The following is a 15,464-nucleotide window of genomic DNA, read 5'->3' on the forward strand; positions in this document are numbered from 1 at the left end:
ATTATCACTTAATTTAAATTTTAAAAAATCATCCCGTTGCAATATTATTTTACTTCTGCAATGAAACTGGTCAAATTAAGATCTGACATCTGTAGTACCAAATACAATTTTTTGGGCTTGTAACCATAGCTGATCCCGTTTTGGTACTATATAGAACCATTTTTTGAAGGTTCTATAAAGAACCCTGCTCATAAGGTTCTAAATGGAACCTGTATCGTGCTATAAAGACAACAAATTACCTAGCAGCAAACCTGCTTAAACCAATCCCATACTGTAAAAAAAAAATGTTGATTCAACTTAGTTGTAAGGCAACCAGTGCAATAGGATTGTGAGTTTGCACAACAAAATAGCATTGAAATTGATACAATGTACAATTGTAAGGCAACCAGCTGCAATAGTATTGGGCATATAGCTGAACTAGGGCTGGGCGCTATGGCCTAAAAATCTTACCTCGATTATTTTCAGACTTATGGGCGGTTCATGATATATATCTAGATTTTCTCTAAATGAGTTTTGTGTATAATTAACATTTCAAACCGTCAGCAATAATGTCATGAATTCAGGACTTGTGCAATTCTACCTATGCTAAATATAAGCCTTCTACAACCATAAGACCCACTAATAATTGAATTATTTTATTAAAATAGTTTAACATGCTTTTTTGCAATAATCACTGATCTGCCTTTCAAGTCTGTCTATGAAAATGCCCTTTTGATTACAAATTTAACCACAACCATGCATAATGCACATTCACTAACCATTTTTATTTATTTAACCATGGACAGCCAAGTGCTGTTCCACTGGATGTCATAAGGTGAACGCACCAATTTGTAAGTCGCTCTGGATAAGAGCGTCTGCTAAATGACTTAAATGTAATGTAAATGTCAATTTAACCTTTATTTATTAACTAGTCAGTTAAGAACAAATTCTTATTTACAATGACGGCCTACCCCGGCCAAACCCTTCCCTAACCCAGATGACTCTGGGCCAATTGTGCGCCGCCCTATGGGACTCCTGATCACGGCCGGTTGTGACACATCCTGGGATCAAACCAAGGTCTGTAGTGACGCCTCCAGCACTGAGATGCAGTGCCTTATACTGCTGCACCACTTGGGAGCCCCGAGTGTAGCGGGCATTATAGAAAATTAATACAGGTCTCGCAATAATCGTTCAAGCACAAGCCCACATTACTAGTGAGTAGCCAACTAATCTTTATATTTAAAGTCTAGCCAACTTGGATCTATGTGCTAGCTAAGGTAGAACAGTTGAATTGGTATGAACACATCCTTCTGTCCGTCTCCAAACTGTTTGAACAGCATGCTATCCTGTCCACTTTGTTCAGATGTTGAAATTAATTATTTCTCAGAATGAGAACGAGTTGCCGATTTTATTCTCATTGCACTCATTGGTACCACAATGCTGCGCACAACAGAAACTGAGCATTAATTTTCTAGAATCAATGTTCATTGATACTCCCGTTTTAGTAGGGTCTGCTCTTCGCACAACTCGAGCTGTGTTCGAATACTCATACTACCCACACTAACCATACTATTTGTGACGTGAATTGAGTATATAGTATGCTTATTGGTCATAGTATGGATATAGTTAGTATGCCAAAAGTTTCCGGGTATCGTACTAAATTCGCCAAAATATGAAGTATACATGCAGAGGACACTATTTCTGTACTTTAGGGCCCATAATGCAATTCTTCAGGAAATGGGTGTGGCTTCTCATCGTTTTCAGATTTTAAGAAAATGTTGGAAAATATGACGCTGTTGCTGGGTCTGGAACTGGGACTGGTTGGATCTGCAGCGGGGAGGAAGGACAACCTGAGGAGCAAGCAGACACACATGAAGGCCCAAGATCCGGAGATCAGTGATGGCACTCCTCTGTGGCCTGCTCGCTCTTGATCTTTGGTCCCTCCTCTGCACCTCATCTGGTGTGGTGGTGACTGGTTCCCGGTTCTGATCTGGTTCCAGTTCTGTGAGAGGGATAGGTATAGAGGGGGAAGGAGGGGTGAAGAGTATATCCATCAGCCTGGGCTGGTGCTGGGGGAGGAGTAATATGGCACCAAGGCTGGAGGACAGAGGGAACAAAGAGGGCCCAGACTTCCTGGCCACGTAGCACTCACAAACATTTGGAAGGTGTTTTCAGTCTGAGTGGGGGAAGTTCCCTGTACATACCTTGTGATGTTTATCGATGGATTCCCTAGTTGGGAGTCAACCATGAACAGCTGTCTGAAGTATGTCTTTCTGTTCTGAGGGTATTGTCAGAGTCATGATAAATGGTTATTGGGGGGACCCGGGGTTGGTCATGTCATTGCAGAGTTCGATGAGGGCCTCCAGCGGGTCGTTGGTGTTGTTGGCTGGCACTTGGCTGTCCATGGTTCTTGGCATGCCTCCCCACTGACTGCCTCGCGGCCCCCTGAACGGACTGGGTGGTGGGATGAGGGCTATTTCTGGGACGTCTGTGGGGTTGTCTGAATATGGGTCTTCGTCGTTATTGCTTGGTGATTGGGGGTTGTTGTTGGTGGTGATGGCCTTTTCCCTGCCGGCGTATGAATTGGGGAAGGTTCTAAAGGAGTGTCCCTCTTTCCCGCAGAGGTTACAGGGTCATGTGGAAGTACAGTCTGAGATGGAATGATCCCCTTTACAGTTTCCTCAGATTATGGCTGTGCTGTGGACTGAGCCCCTGTTGTTCCCCAATTTGATGGTACAGGGGAGGTTTTGGACTCCGCCCACTCTTAACTGAACCAATGGCCCCAGTCCAGACGTTGTCTTTGTCTAGGACCCTCCTAGCCGCTGACTTTAGGGTGGCGAAGTGGTGTAACCCAACTTCTATGTCGTACTCTTGGATGCTTTCGTTATGGAATTGGACTGTGACTAACTTTTGATTCTGTGTCTGAAAGTGGAATTACTGTGAACTTAATTTTTATTTTATTTGTACTAACACACAATGGCTTCTTGTGGCCCTGGGGGCTTTGCCAGGCAGTTTAGGTCAGATTGCACAAAGCCCACACCTCTCTGGAGAACTGCCCAGCTGAATTCAGGTGGGTCTGGTCTGGCGGTTGTTGTTGCTGTTCCTGCTGCTCCCTGGCGATTGGCAGCTCCATCCTCGGCAGCCTCCTTCCTCGGTTTTAGCGTCAGCCTTACCGCAATGTAGCAATGCATCGCTCCTGGGTTCATTCCGGTCATCTTCAGTTGGGGGTGGGAGGGGACGGGTTCTGGTCTTGGTGTTGTCTAGTCTGGTCCTGAGTCTGCTACATTCCTGCAGGCGGAGGAAGGACAACCTCCGTGAGCAAACACACCATAAAGGCTCTGACCTGGAGGTCAATGGAGGCACTCACCTGTGGTCTGCTCGCTCCAGGCGTAGGTTGGTATCTTTAAGGGGTTCCTTCCTCCGCTCCCTGGATGTGGTGGTGTTCTCTGGTCTGGTCTCTCTTTCTGGTGAACTACTCTGGGTGGTTGGTGGTCGGCTGGTCCTGGTTTGGTCGGTGGAGGCCTGAGAGCAGATGGAGAAAAAGGCAGGGGAGTAGGACTGTAGGCCAAGTGTAGAGGGAGTACGGCTCGCCTCGGCAGCGTTCTACTCAACTCGAGGCCTGCAGTCCATTGTCTGCTCTATGGGAAGCTGGTCCAGGTCGTTCTGTTGAGTCAGGTCGGACCATGGTCAAGCCACTGTTACTCTTCTCCTCCAGTCCTTCTGGTACTGGCTTAGTCCGCTGGACCAAGGAGGCAGCGCCAACCGTGGTCACACCACTGTTACTGTTGCTGTCTCCTGGTCCAAAGAAAAAGATAGTGAGAAAAAAGGGTAGAGAGAGAGAGACACAACCCCAGAAAATCTTCAGTACACATGCATGTCATTAATGAAGAGAAGCAAGCTTTTAATCATCTGCAACCATTGAGAATGACTGCCAGTGTAGGGGAGGTTGGATTATTAAGACTACCTAAATCATATCAATTGAAACGGCCATATCTGTAACAGGTGCAACAAATTTGATTAGTTTAGAAAAGGGTATGTTATTTATGTTTGTGTAACATAAGATGAATCAACCAGTCAATGTACATCAGTTACTAGGCCAATGCACTTTAACAGCTAGGCTACCTGCAGCCCTATACATACAGTTGAAGTCGGAAGTTTACATACACCTTAGCCAAATACATTTAAACTCAGTTTTTCACAATTCCTGACATTTAATCCTAGTAAAACATTCCCTGTTTTAGGTCAGTTAGGATCACTACTTTATTTTAAGAATGTGAAATGTCAGAATAATAGTAGAGATAATTATTAATTTCAGCTTTTATTTCTTTCATCACATCCCCAGTGGTCAGAAGATTACATACACTCAAATAGTATTTGGTAGCATTGCCTTTAAATTGTTTATCTTGGGTCGAACGTTTCGGGTAGCCTTCCACAAGCTTCCCAGAATAAGTTGGGTGAATTTTGGCCCATTTCCCCTGACAGAGCTGGTGTAACTGAGTCAGGTTTGAAGGCCTCCTTGCTCGCACATGCCTTTTCAGTTCTGCCCACACATTTTCTATGGAATTGAGGTCAGGTCTTTGTGATGGCCACTCCAATACCTTGACTTTGTTGTACTTAAGCGATTTTGCCACAACTGTGGAAGTATGCTTGGGGTCATTGTCCAAATGGAAGACCCATGTGCGACCAAGCTTTAACTTCCTGACTGATGTCTTGAGTCTTTGCTTCAATATATCCACACCATTTTCTTTCCTCATGATGCCATCTATTTTGTGAAGTGCACCAGTCCCTCCTGAAGCAAAGCACCCCCATGCTGCCTACCCCGTGAGACGTTATACTCAATGATTACTGCTACAGTGCTATTTGGGTTGTTAATCAGATTCGTCCCGACGTACTTGAGTTCTTCTCTTTTTTGCCTTTTTTTTCTTACATTTGAATTGTTTGACGTTTTACTCCATTTTTAGGAGCTAGTAACATAACAATTTCTCTGCACCTGCTATAACACCAGCTAATCTGTGTATGCCACCAATAAACATTGATTTGATTCTTACACATAAGCTCAAATCCTCGTCATTTCAAAGTCTACTCAACTCGCATAATAACGCTGATTAAGCCATTGGTTAAATTGGCTTTTTACAGTGCATGCTATTACAGTAAAATTCAGTAAAATACAAACCCCAATCTCTCATCAATTTAATTGATTACATTTACAATAACATTTTACTTTTTTTGTTTTTACAGAATAATGCTGTGTCATTGGTTACTGTACTTACTTGCCACTAGCTGCCTGTAAGTTCCTGTCAAATTCATGGTAACCCCTTTACAGTGTAAATTGCACCTTCGATCCTTGAATTGAATTTCAATGAATCTCCTAAATTGAAGTGGGGTTGACCCCAACCTTGTGTCCTACACTGGCAGCTTGACCCTAGGATCAGACTGTTAACCTTTTTCTCTCTTTGCACTCACAGGTTTTCACTGGTATCTTTGCTGGTGAGATGTTTGCCAAGCTGGCTGCCATGGATCCATACTACTACTTCCAGGAGGGCTGGAATTGTTTTGACAGCTTCATTGTGACCCTCAGTTTAGTCGAGCTGGTATTGGCTGACATTGAGGGTCTGTCTGTGCTCAGGTCATTCCGATTGGTGAGTAAGAAAAGGTGTGGATTGGAATGAGGGACCGTATTGATAACCCTATGGCCCTGATGTTCAGAAAATTCACAGCAGGTGGGGGAAAGGGTTCACTCTGCAGCAGAGTTAGCTTGACATGACTAATTCCCAAATACTCATAGAATATGATCAACATTTATTGAAATGTAACCCCCTGCTCATTCAATTCTGTCTCCCCTCCCCCTCTGTCTCTTGTCTAGCTGAGAGTGTTCAAGCTGGCCAAGTCGTGGCCCACACTCAACATGCTGATCAAAATCATTCACTCTTCTGTGGGAGCCCTGGGAAACCTGACCTTGGTGCTGGCCCTTATCGTCTTCATCTTCGCCGTGGTTGGCATGCAACTGTTTGGAAAGAACTACAAGGACTGTGTTTGTAAGATCGCTATAAGCTGTAAGCTTCCTCGTTGGCACATGAACGACTTCTTTCACTCATTTCTCATGGTGTTTCGGGTTCTGTGCGGGGAGTGGATCGAGTCCATGTGGGACTGCATGGAGGTGGCCGGCCAGAACATGTGCATGATCGTCTTCTTGATGGTCATGGTCATAGGCAACTTGGTGGTAAGAAAAACAACCTTTGAAATATGGGAGAGACTATAATGACACAGTTGACAGTTAAACCGACAAGCAAAAAAATTAAATTGACCCTTACCTTAACCCTAAACTTAATTAAGCCAACCCTTAACCCTGACCCTAACCTAATTTTATACAATTCTGAAATGAAATATTGGTTTGAGCGTCAGTTGTCCTCATAGCCTTTTCCTTAAATTATCCATATTTGAGTAGCAGTTTCTTGCATACCCTACTTTTTGAAGATCAGGCCTCTCTTTACTTAGCGAATTTGAACTAAGTAGTGTTTCTGCATCCACATGTAACTCATCCAATAAATATGGTTTGAGCCTTAGCATTTTGGTCTGGTTAAGCCTGATGTCAGAAAGTTAGCGGATAGTGACACATCTGCTTAGACCTTCTGTATATGCACGGCCCTCTCCCCAGGTGTTGAACCTGTTCCTTGCCTTGTTGCTGAGCTCGTTCAGCGCAGACAACCTGGCACCCTCGGACGATGACGGAGAACAGAACAATTTGCAAATAGCTGTCGGTCGAATAAAGACGGGGATTGCCTGGGCCAAGGTCTTTGTAGCCGAGGTTATGAAGAAGGTACGCTGTGATGTCATGTCCTCTATGTTCTGTTATGTATGGCATCACTCTGATGTCATTGTTGAATTGTTTCTGGGTTGTTTTTACACCAAGACAAACCCCTGTCCCAATGTAGTTGAATGCCAGTAGTTTTGTCCTGACTGATTTTTAAATATATTTCTGATTGCGAGGAGGAGGAAGAAGCAGAGGACGAACAGAAGCCTCTTGATGAGTTTGACGAGAAGCTTAACTGCATTGCGAACCAGAAGGGCATAGACATCAACCGTGAGTTGGACTACATCAACGGCACTACCAGCGGCATCGGCAGCAGCGTGGGCAAGTACATGATCGACGAGGACCACATGTCCTTCATCCACAATCCCAACCTAACCGTGTGCGTTCCCATTGCGGTCGGGGAGTCAGACTTCGATAACCTCAACACTGAGGACTTCAGCAGCGAGTCAGACGCGGAGAACAGCAAAGACGTAAGTATGGAGTGATGGGGGTGATATATTCTTTGTATGTTATTTAAATCTAGAAACATATACTTTTGGGTGGGGGCATAGGGTTATATATGGGGGAGGTGGGTGGGTGAGGAAGGTGATTCATCGGGAAAGGGGGAGGTGTGTTTTGGGTGCTTGGTTGGGTGGAAGCTTTGACGAAGTTCTGTTGGAGATTTAGGATAAGTTGTGACTTTATCAAATAAAGTGGTTTCATCATTCTATGTGAATTGGAGTGATGTGTTAGCATCCACTCCTCTGAGATTGCTCATACTTCTGACTTCTTAGAAGTTACTTGTAGGTTTTCACAGAATGTAAATAAATTAGCTAGCTTCGAGTAGCTGAATATGTCATCACCACATAACTGCAGTGACAAACTGCAGAAAGTGACAAACTGACACACATTCATATTTCTTAAAAACAACTTTATTACACGGAGTGCTATACTACACAGGTGCAGCTCGTTAACTTGAGGTGATCAGGTGTTTCTTCGTAGCTAGCTTGGTGGCCATAACACTGCTAGCTAGCGTGATCAGGGGTTTGTATTGGAATGGCCGTTAGAAAGGCTTCTTTCTGTATAGACCCTCTTTGATTTAGCTAAACCTCACCTAACTTAACATGTTTCATAGCTAAACCAACATAATGTATTTTTCAAACCTAGATAGCTAGCTACTGAAACAAATTCAAACAAATCTGTAACTCAAATCAGAAATCAGAACAGTAATAGCTTAAACCATTCAAAAGATACAGCTATTTTAGTAATCGCAGTCTTTCACAAGTTGAACCGTGGCTAATGTGTTTGCCTTTATCCGCCACCAACTCTCCTGATGAGCAGAAGGAGGTAATGTATATGTTTTGTTAGCAAATGCAAGCTACAATAAGCCAATGATGAGACTGTGATCATAGAAATAGTATTCCTAGACGTGGAATAGCCCCCTGGGCCATGGCATTTTGACTCCCCCCTCATGGGTACACTCAATATGGCTGACATGGTATGCTGAATTGCTACGTTAACATGGAATGTTCATTCAAATGATGATGTGGCTTTGTAATGTCAATTGTTTTGACTGTGAATAAAGCACAAATTGAATGCTGTACTTCCAGCTTTATTTTTTGATCATGGGCACACTCAAAATGGCCGTCGGTCTACCATCACTGACCCATTGACTTGAATAGGGATGTCCATTCTAGGAATTCTATTTCTATGACTGACTTTGACGGTAATGTATAGCTACGTTTATGTTAGCTAATACAAGCTACAATATGCCAATGATGAGAAAGACTGACTTTGTGACTAAATAGGATTTAGCTAAGTGTGTCAACAAAGTGCTTACTTTCACTTGCGCATCTTCCTAGAAAAAGTTAAACTTCAGAAAACAAATGAATCCCAGCAAATATTTATTAGTTATAGCAAAACCTCATGCCTCAAGCTCATTAGTATGCTTGCTCCCTCTACTAACCACTATTGCTATCCAGCATATTCCTTTTAATTAATGTGCTTGCTTCAGTAAGACCACTACTGTTAAATAGCTGATGCAATCGCTCAAAATTTCTTTAGGAAATGTACCTTTTCTAGTTATAAATGTAGCATGATGCTTTGCAGAGTAGCCAAATACATGCCGAGGTTCTTGGGATTGCAGTCAATGTACTGTAGTAGATGATGTAATGGCTTAGAGAGTGTGTGTTGTGTGTGTGTGTGTGTGTGTGTGTGTGTGTGTGTGCAATGCGTGTCTTTTTATCCACTCATCAACACTGGACTGAGCAGTGAACACAGAGCGGTGAACACAAAGGGGTGAACACAGAGCGGTGAACACAAAGGGGTGAACACAGGAGACCGTCGGATGACCTGACGTTTCAGAACATTTGTTTAGACATGGCAGTACCACTGACTCTGCAGACTGACAGTCAGACAGATGAACACGGCTTTGTGTCTGTGAATGTGTGGGAAAGGACCTCCTAACTTGTACAGTATGTGGATATGTTGGGGAGCTCTGATGCTTGGGTCACCTTGACCTGGTTTGCAGGGGGAAGGCATGCAGCAGCTCCAATACCTGTACCAGATCCCCAGTCTGCTTCGCTCCCTGTCTCCACCAACCACACGGCAGGCTGTCTTGCAGCTAAGCCAGTGACAGCCCAGCCCTGCAACGCTTGGATGGACACAGAGCCCCTGTCAGCCAATCAGGGATCTGTCTGGCTGTTTGTGTTAGAGAGAGAAGGGGGGGAGAGAGAGAGAGAGTGTGTGTGAGAAAGAGGAGCACAGTCCTGCTGAAGATTCAGGATTCTAAAGTGCAGCGTCATTCTTCAGTGAATTGGATTGGCTCTGTGGGTGTGCGTATGTGCGTGAATGCTTGTGTGTCCTGGTTCACCTTAAGTTATCGTTCAGCTGTGAGATGATTTATTAGGTTGGCTAGACCAGGCATATACTGTATGTCTGTTTAAATGTTTCTACCCAAGCTGGTCGAGATCAGCCTCAATACATTTACATTTTAGGCCTATATGTTGAATCCTCTCTCCATAACCATTTCTCTGTAATCAGATCAAATAATGCGTTGGTAATTGTGGTTGTTTGTAACTCACAGACACAACAGTCCAGCATCATTACAATGAATTAGACATGTATTTAAAAGCCCAGGCATATATGTTAAGGCAATCCTTCCCCCACCTCCCTTTAACTAACATGTTTATCATATCAATTCCCCTCTTGAGTGTCACATGTTTATGTCCTGTGCGTCAAGTAAATATCTTTACCACTGGATCTAATGCTGTAGTCTATTTGCATAAAGAGCAACAAATCATGCATCACTGTCAAATCTGCAAATGCATATTTATCAGTGACCAGCCCTATTAATGTAATCAATCAGCAGCCGAGGTTAATGACTAGCTAGCTAGTTAATATTGCTAATAGTACTAATGTCGGGGCAAATAGACAAGGTTACCCACAACTCCATGGTTGGAATGCAAGAGAATGTGTTAAACATGCAGACAGCATTTAACATCTAACCTACAACTGCAAGACAGAGTTTTTCCTGGTTAGGTTATGTTGCCTTTAAATCATGATGCCTATGATCTACTGTATCCACCGAAAGGATGCTAGTGGATGCTTTTGTAGTCAGTGGGTACCACTATGCAGTATATTTGTACATACTAGCTCATAAAACCACCGAATGTTCAGTGATGTTAGGAATTTAATTTGAGGTTCCTCCTCTCCTATATCTCTCCTGTTGTCTGTCTCAGCTTGATGACACCAGCTCTTCGGAGGGCAGCACCATAGACATCAAGCTTGACGTGGAGGAGGTGGTGGTGGTGGAGGTTGTGGAGGAGTTCCTGGACCCAGACGCCTGCTGGACAGATGGTAACTAAGAACTTACAGACACAGGCTTCAGTCTGGCCACAATAGCACTTAGCATTTAATGTATGCTAACTGATATCAATTTAACCTGTTGCGACGAGCAATCCCGTATCCGGGAGCGTAATTATAGCCTCAAGCTCATTACCATAACACAACGTTAACTATTCATGAAAATCGCAAATGAAATGAAATAAATATATTGGCTCAGAAGCTTAGCCTTTTGTTAACAACACTGTCATCTCAGATTTTCAAAAAATGCTTTTCAACCATAGCTACACAAGCATTTGTGTAAGAGTATTGATAGCTAGCATAGCATTAAGCCTAGCATTCAGCAGGCAACATTTTCACAAAAACAAGAAAAGCATTCAAATAAAATCATTTACCTTTGAAGAACTTCGGATGTTTTCAATGAGGAGACTCTCAGTTAGATAGCAAATGTTCAGTTTTTCCAAAAATATTATTTGTGTAGGAGAAATCGCTCCGTTTTGTTCATCACGTTTGGCTAAGAAAGAAACCCGAAAATTCAGTCATTACAACGTGAACTTTTTTCCAAATTAACTCCATAATATCGACAGAAACATGGCAAACGTTGTTTAGAATCAATTCTCAAGGTGTTTTTCACATATCTATTCGATGATAAGTCACTTGTGGCAGTTTGGTTTCTCCTCTGTTCAAAATGGAAAAATGCACGCACCTGGAGATTACGCAATAGTTTCGACGGAGGACACCGAGCGGACACCTGGTAAATGTAGTCTCTTATGGTCAATTTTTCAATGAAATGCCTACAAATACGTCACAATGCTGCAAACACCTTGGGGAAACGACAGAAAGTGTAGGCTCATTCCTTGCGCATTCACAGCCATATAAGGAGACATTGGAACACAGCGCCTCAAAAATCTGGCTCACTTCCTGTATGAAATTTCATCTTGGTTTCGCCTGTAGCATTAGTTCTGTGGCACTCACAGACAATATCTTTGCAGTTTTGGAAACGTCAGAGTGTTTTCTTTCCAAAGCTGTCAATTATATGCATAGTCGAGCATCTTTTCGTGACAAAATATCTTGTTTAAAACGGGAACGTTTTTCATCCAAAAATGAAATACTGCCCCCAGAGGTTCAAAAGGTTAAGCCATGCCAAGTGTGGGTCTGTGAGTGTCTGTCCTCATCTCCAGTCTGTATGTCATAATGAGGGCATTTTGTGTGCGTGTGTAGTCAATTAAGTGTACATGCCCTAAACTTGTTCATCTGTATCAGTAACTGTGTGTGTGTGTGTGTGTGTGTGTGTGTGTGTGTGTGTGTGCGCGTGCCCTCTTCCAGAATGTGTTGCCAAGTATACGTTTTTGTACTTGCCCATCGACCATGGCTGGGGGAAGCACTGGTGGTTCCTGAGGAAGACAAGCTACCTGATCGTGGAGCACAACTGGTTTGAGACCGTCATCATCTTCATGATCCTGCTCAGTAGCGGGGCGTTGGTATGCAGACACACACACACATACACAGTTCACCTCATACCACACCATTACGTACTGTCTTACAGAAACCATATACAGAATGTACTGAAATGTAATAATTAAATCAAGAAATATTTTATTCCCCCTTCTTGCGAAGTGTAAGTCTTAGCGAGATCATTACTTTTCCTTTATTCTGCGACTGTTGCTAATGGGCAATAAAGTGCTGTAATACACCAGCCTTTTAACTTAAGGAATCCAGCTTAGGTTGCAGCTTTCTGGGAGACTGTAGCCAAATGGTGATTCAGAATACTTACGTGTTCAGGAATGGACAGAGGGATATATCCTATAGGATAGTGGGTCTGAGGGGACTATTAACCCTACAGTACAGAGAGAGCCTGTTCCATCACATACAGTAGCCTACCTCCTTTCACTGCTGTGGGCTCTATGTAAACACCACACATTCTGAGAGGATTCAATACATTGTTGTATCAGAGAGAATTCTAAATTCACATTCACAAAATTTGCCATGAACGTAGGGCAGTATCAACTTTAGCACAGTTGAATCACAAGACATTAAAGACTCAATAAGTAAGTAACATTTCTGTAGAGAAAAAAATACTGTGGCTTTTTTATATAATGTAACACTTTTTGGAGGACTGAGATAGGATGATATTTGCTCATGTTCCCCATTGCACCTTTAACACTGTCATTTGAGGATAATTCATATTTCAACAGGAAAAGCAAACGTCAAAACCAGCTAAAACACCTTTAACCATAGAAAGGGTCAGGAGTTTTTTACATGGTCAGGAAAAACTCCGAGGCATAATCCTAAAACAAGATGTCCAGTCACGTCAGTGTTAACATGCTGCTGTTCTGTTCCCTCCCGCAGGCCTTTGAGGATGTGTACATAAATAAGAGGAAGACCATCAAGATTATCCTGGAGTACGCCGACAGCGTGTTCACCTATATCTTCATCCTGGAGATGGTGCTCAAATGGGTGGCCTATGGTTGGGTCAAGTACTTCACCAACGCCTGGTGTTGGCTGGACTTCTTCATTGTGGATGTAAGTAGCTTCTCCAACAGACTCTGTTATTTCCTGCCCCTCTTAGGATTTTCCCCCTCTTCTTTTGTGCTGGTCTCTCTTTCAATATTTTTTTTATCTCTCTTGCTTTGTCTTCTTCATGTTCTTCTTCTCTGGCTATGTGTTGTCTCTTGCTCTTCTCTCTCTCTGTGAGAGATGACGAGCTTTAGTGTCCTCCTCCCATGTTGGATGCTGTTTCCCTTCAAGCACACTGTAGCTGTAACTAGATTACTATTTGTTCCTGATCTGAGACGACTTTGATAATAAGGGACTTGCATATCTCAAATGATGCTGCAGTATGGCCATTGAGCACTGATCGCAGATTCTAGGTTATGAACAGGACATCAAATCATTGCCTATTGACATAGACCATTTAGCCGGCATAGAAAAACCCTGCACAGGAGAGTGGGATAAGTTAAGCCACCTACTTTTTAAAACCGTGTCTCTTTATTTCCCAAACACAATTCAACACAATCATAATCGCTTTTTTGTTTTTATAATCCGTTGAAGCATCTTTTAACATAGGCCAGGCCCTGTTGTTACATCATATCCCAGCGATAACGCCTTGCATTACACCTGGGAAGAAAACATTTCAATTTTCTCAACTTACCCCATGGCCATTGGCTCAACTTACTTCAAGGCAAACATTTGGACTATATTAGCCCACACAGCTACAAGGATGCACTTTCATGCTAGCTTAAAGAGACCCCAACTGATGTATAGAACAATCTTAAAATAATTACTTTGGTTTAGATACAAGCATCATGAAACCTCTAACACAATACATTCATTTGACTTGTTGAAAATCTGTTTTATGGACCTAACTTGCTTACCACTTTTCTTCCTTCACTGACTCCATGAATGATGATCTCTGCTTAAATATTTGGTCAAATTATACATTTTGTGTATGGTTTCCTAGAAACAAGCGTGGCTCAACTTACCCCTTTGTCTGACTCTCCCCTATGGGGGCATATACACATATACAGGGGTGGAATGAGTGGTGACAGGCAGGACGAGTGACTGGGACAGTCCCTCCCCCCAAAAAAAACATTTTTAATGTTTACATTTCACACATCACAATGCCACACTAGCTGCTTGACATGATTTTTGCAAATCTGTTCCATTTCTCAAAGGCCATCCAACAGTCCCCCCCCCCCCCTCCACCTGCCAGTATCACATTATCATGGCCATGAGAGACAGGGGGGAAGTGAGCTCAAGTTTTCTAACAGGTGTGGTGTCCCGTGGTCTCTTTGCCTCTCTGGCTCCTTTGCTCCTCTCTGTCCTGTAACTACTCTACATCTTGGGTCCCGTGGGTCTCCATATGTAGGCTATGGCTCCCTCATGAGTACAAGTTTTGTTCTAGAATAGAATGAAATGTGAGTATGAGATGGCTCAGACATGTGCACATTCAACCTGTACCTTCTCTCGCAGGTACCTGTAACAGTGTATATCTTTAAATGAAAAGGAATGTTGAACTGCAGTTGAAAAGGCTTGGGGGCTGGTGGTTGAGAGGCCAGGGTAAGGTTCTTGTGGTTTTGTCCCGGGACTCTCCCTTTCACAGGTTGTCCCCTCTCCTATTCGTCCCTACAACTGCCCTCACCTTCCTGGCTCCCATTCTCCATTCTTATACTCAACTGGTACTTTGTGAGTTGTGTGAATAGTGTGCGTATACTGTGTCAATTTGAGTTAATATTTAATATCTCCTATTAAATGTCACCTGTTTGATTTGGCTACCTCTTTTTCTCTCTTCCCTTATTTTTCCCCTCTTTTTCTGTCAACCACATGTTTCTAACAAGGTACACTGTAAAGCATTTTTTCAAGCTTCCCCTGCCTTACAAAATAAAACAAAACAAACTCCCTAAATATCCAGAAAAAAATTGGGCCACCTATTATTTCTTGACCTCTGCAGAAGATTTAACCGCTGCTGAACTTTACTCTCTTTATATACAGTTTGTGTACATATGCATACATATATAAACATGCATATATATGTATAAATATCTATATGTGTTATTAATTTTCTCCAGCAAATTGGTCCATCTGTCTCTGTTACCTATTCTAACTGTTTGGACCCTCTCTCTTCCTCTCTCTCTCTGTGTGTAGGTGTCTATAATCACTCTTATAGCTAATGCGATGGGCTACTCCGATCTAGGGCCCGTTAAATCACTACGGACATTGAGGGCCTTGAGGCCCCTTAGGGCCCTGTCTCGCTTTGAAGGGATGAGGGTAAGATCTAAAACACCAGGCTGCATGTCCATCTGCATGTCCATTCATTAGTTACAGAACCCATGCATGCTATAATGAACTAGAA

The 15,464-nt window shown here is 42.9% G+C and overlaps 1 protein-coding gene across 1 annotated transcript in view; it reads left to right on the top strand.

Annotated features, from left to right (window-relative positions):
• Positions 1-15,464, top strand: part of LOC115140323 (sodium channel protein type 8 subunit alpha-like) — a 52,328-nt gene that overhangs the window by 24,998 nt on the left and 11,866 nt on the right. Inside the window, exons 8-15 of the mRNA XM_065021811.1 lie at positions 5,406-5,618; positions 5,843-6,199; positions 6,635-6,796; positions 6,970-7,260; positions 10,510-10,627; positions 11,939-12,093; positions 12,962-13,135; positions 15,257-15,379. Coding sequence (XP_064877883.1) covers positions 5,406-5,618; positions 5,843-6,199; positions 6,635-6,796; positions 6,970-7,260; positions 10,510-10,627; positions 11,939-12,093; positions 12,962-13,135; positions 15,257-15,379 — 1,593 coding nt within the window. The remainder of the gene's footprint in view (positions 1-5,405; positions 5,619-5,842; positions 6,200-6,634; positions 6,797-6,969; positions 7,261-10,509; positions 10,628-11,938; positions 12,094-12,961; positions 13,136-15,256; positions 15,380-15,464) is intronic.

This window comes from Oncorhynchus nerka, linkage group LG2, assembly GCF_034236695.1.
Source record: "Oncorhynchus nerka isolate Pitt River linkage group LG2, Oner_Uvic_2.0, whole genome shotgun sequence".
NCBI lineage: Eukaryota > Metazoa > Chordata > Actinopteri > Salmoniformes > Salmonidae > Oncorhynchus > Oncorhynchus nerka.